The 2,672-nt window shown below is 51.8% G+C and overlaps 1 protein-coding gene across 1 annotated transcript; it reads left to right on the forward strand.

Moving 5' to 3' along the window:
* The first annotated feature begins 740 nt into the window (after window positions 1–740).
* LOC124677119 lies at window positions 741–2,308 on the forward strand. Its single transcript, XM_047213116.1, has one exon. It carries the CDS (start codon window positions 947–949, stop codon window positions 2,150–2,152), a length of 1,206 nt encoding a protein of 401 aa, XP_047069072.1. The 5' UTR covers window positions 741–946; the 3' UTR covers window positions 2,153–2,308.
* Window positions 2,309–2,672: the final 364 nt, after the last annotated feature.

Raw genomic sequence — 2,672 nt, forward strand, 5'->3', positions numbered from 1 at the left:
TACATTCATTTCCCATTGTTGTATGTGTGAAACATTCATTTCCTATTTGTTGTATGTGTGAAACATTTGTTATTTGTTTAATTCTTCCATTAGAACATTTGTTGACATTTCCGAAAAACATTATTGTAATAATTATGACAATTATTGTGTGATGTAAAACATTTATTTTATGTGAATGGTGTGTTGGTTCTAATATGCAATTTGTCAAAAAAAAAACCCTGTCTTGAGGGGTTGAAAACCCGGACGAGCTAGCAGACCTCTGTTTTACGGGGTGGGGATACGGGGTCTGCTAGCTCGTCCGAGTTTTCGGCCGGCGAAAAGTGAATACAGGACCCTCTACTCGCGTTTTAAGGGGCGAAAAAATACGGGACCTGTTAGACATGCTCTAAGCCATTTTGTGGTATTGGTTACCCTTATCTGTCGTTTTAGCGCCATGTTGTGTCCAGAAGAGCTCATCAGCAAACAGGTCGGCGTCGTTGAGCCTAGAAGTGTCTACATGACGGTACCTGGAAGTTTCTTCCCAAAAAAAACTAAATCCAGACAGAGCCGCCAAGGGCCATGGCTTGTGCCGGCAATGACATTTCACGAAGTGCCAAGATATAGCTACAAGCTGAGCCTGGACAAAACCGTCCGCGGTCCCTGAGCCTTGCAATGCAGGCGAGTCCTTTTAATCCAGCGCGTTCCCGCGGTTTCCATCAACAGTTAATCGCCCTCACGAGAAACTAATCCCATTTATAAACGACAGCGGCATCCCAACTCTATACTTTGCTTCGCGCTACCCTGATCAAATTCTTTCCCTCCATCCCGTCTTAATCGCTTCCCGACCAAGTCTCCAGCTTCCCTTCCGCGCCCAAAAGCAAACGATTCCAATCCAAATCGATCGAAGCCTAGCCGAGTAGCCCAAGAATTAACAAACCCGGCCTCTCGGTAGCCCGAGAACTCAAACATGGATCACACAAATCTTTCTTCCCCCGCAATGGAGGACACCGCTCCGGCGCAAGCTCGATTTGGCGCCGGCAGCGATGTCATTTCCGCCAGATTGCAGCAGGCTCTGGCGCTCCTCTTCCCGTCCAACCTCGCCGCCAAGGCGGTGCTGTTCGCCGTCGTGGTGGCGCTGCTGCAGCTGCTGCCGATGGGGCAGACGCCCAGGATGTGGGAGCTGCCCCACATCCTCCTGCTCGGCCTCGTCATCTCCTACGGCGTCTTCGGCCAGAGGAACGCCGATGACGAGGTAGCGGTCCCGGTGGCCGCCGCTTCCAAGGTCGTCGACGACGACGAGTCCGTGGAATCCTACGTCTCCAAGATACTACAAGGCCCGCTCGTCTTCGAGGGCAGCGTCGGCCAGGATAGCAATGGGGGCGGCAAGGACGGCGGCGTGCAGGCTTGGAGCTCGCAGTACTACGCCGACGACCCCCTCGTCGTCGTCGCCAACGCGGGCGACGCGAGCGAGAAGCCGCTTCTCCTGCCGGTGAGGAAGCTAAAGCCGGCGGCCGAAGAACCTGCGACGGGCAACGTAACCGACGACGGCGCTGATGAAGAAACAGAGTTCGTCCCCAAGGAAGGAGTAGGATACGGCGCAGCGCGCGAGTACGCCACGTCTTCGCCGTCCTCTGTCCTCGACGCCGGGATGACCCTCTCGCCGTGCTCGCCTCCTGCCCCGCCGCCTCCGTCGGAGTTACTTGGTAGTGGACGCCGCCTCGCGAAGGCCAAAGCGAGAAGCTTCAACGAATATCGAGTCGGAGACCTCAAGATGAGCGGACGGGCAGGCATACGGAGCGGCGGCGGCAACAGGTTCCGGTCAAACTCTTCGATTCAGGCATCGAGGAGGAGCACTTTCGCCGGTTACGATCCTGTAGTTCAGTCCGACAATCAAGTTGACGCAGATGACGAGCTGGACGACATGGCCGCGGCATCAGACAGCTCGTTCAGCAGCGACGACATGGTCAGGGACGGCGGCGACGATGAAGATAACTGCGAGCTGGAGGAGCTGGAACAGGAAAGCTCTTGCGACGAAGAGCTGTTTGAACTGGCGGCGAGGCCGCAGCCAGAGGCGGCAGCTGAGGAGGACGAGGTGGACAAGAAAGCTGACGAGTTCATAGCCAAGTTCAGGGAGCAGATCAGGATGCAGCGAGCTCAGCAAGGCAAGAGATGACCGATCAAGGATTGTATCGTGTGTTGTAATGCTTATTCTTCTTTAGTTCTTTTGATCGATTGATGTAATTAACTACATCCTGAACAATTGGTGTAAACGAGCGAAACGAAAGCCAGCGCTAAGGGCTAAGGGGAAAATGCTGTATGCTTGAGTGTCGGGATGTTCGTGCCTATTTTGTCAGGCACTCGGCACAAGCCATTTGCCGAGAAACATCTTAGATGAGATGGTGTGGTTATTCATTATGAAATGGTTGATAGATTGCATCGGGAAAAACTAAACTAGGTGATACTAGAAAACAACTTTGAAAACACATATGACAAAGTTAAATAGCAAATTCTAAGAATGAAAGGTTTCTCGAGTACTACCTTTTTGGATCCATAATTTTGTTACTGGAGGTAGTGTGGTCACTAAATCAATGATGTTCGCCCGTTCTTCCAAACAAAATAAGGATTACAAAAGGGTGACACATTACCGTCTATACTATTTAATTTAGTGATTGTATGTTAGCTCTCACGATTGA

This window comes from Lolium rigidum, chromosome 7 (genome assembly GCF_022539505.1).
Source record: "Lolium rigidum isolate FL_2022 chromosome 7, APGP_CSIRO_Lrig_0.1, whole genome shotgun sequence".
NCBI classification, from domain to species: domain Eukaryota; kingdom Viridiplantae; phylum Streptophyta; class Magnoliopsida; order Poales; family Poaceae; genus Lolium; species Lolium rigidum.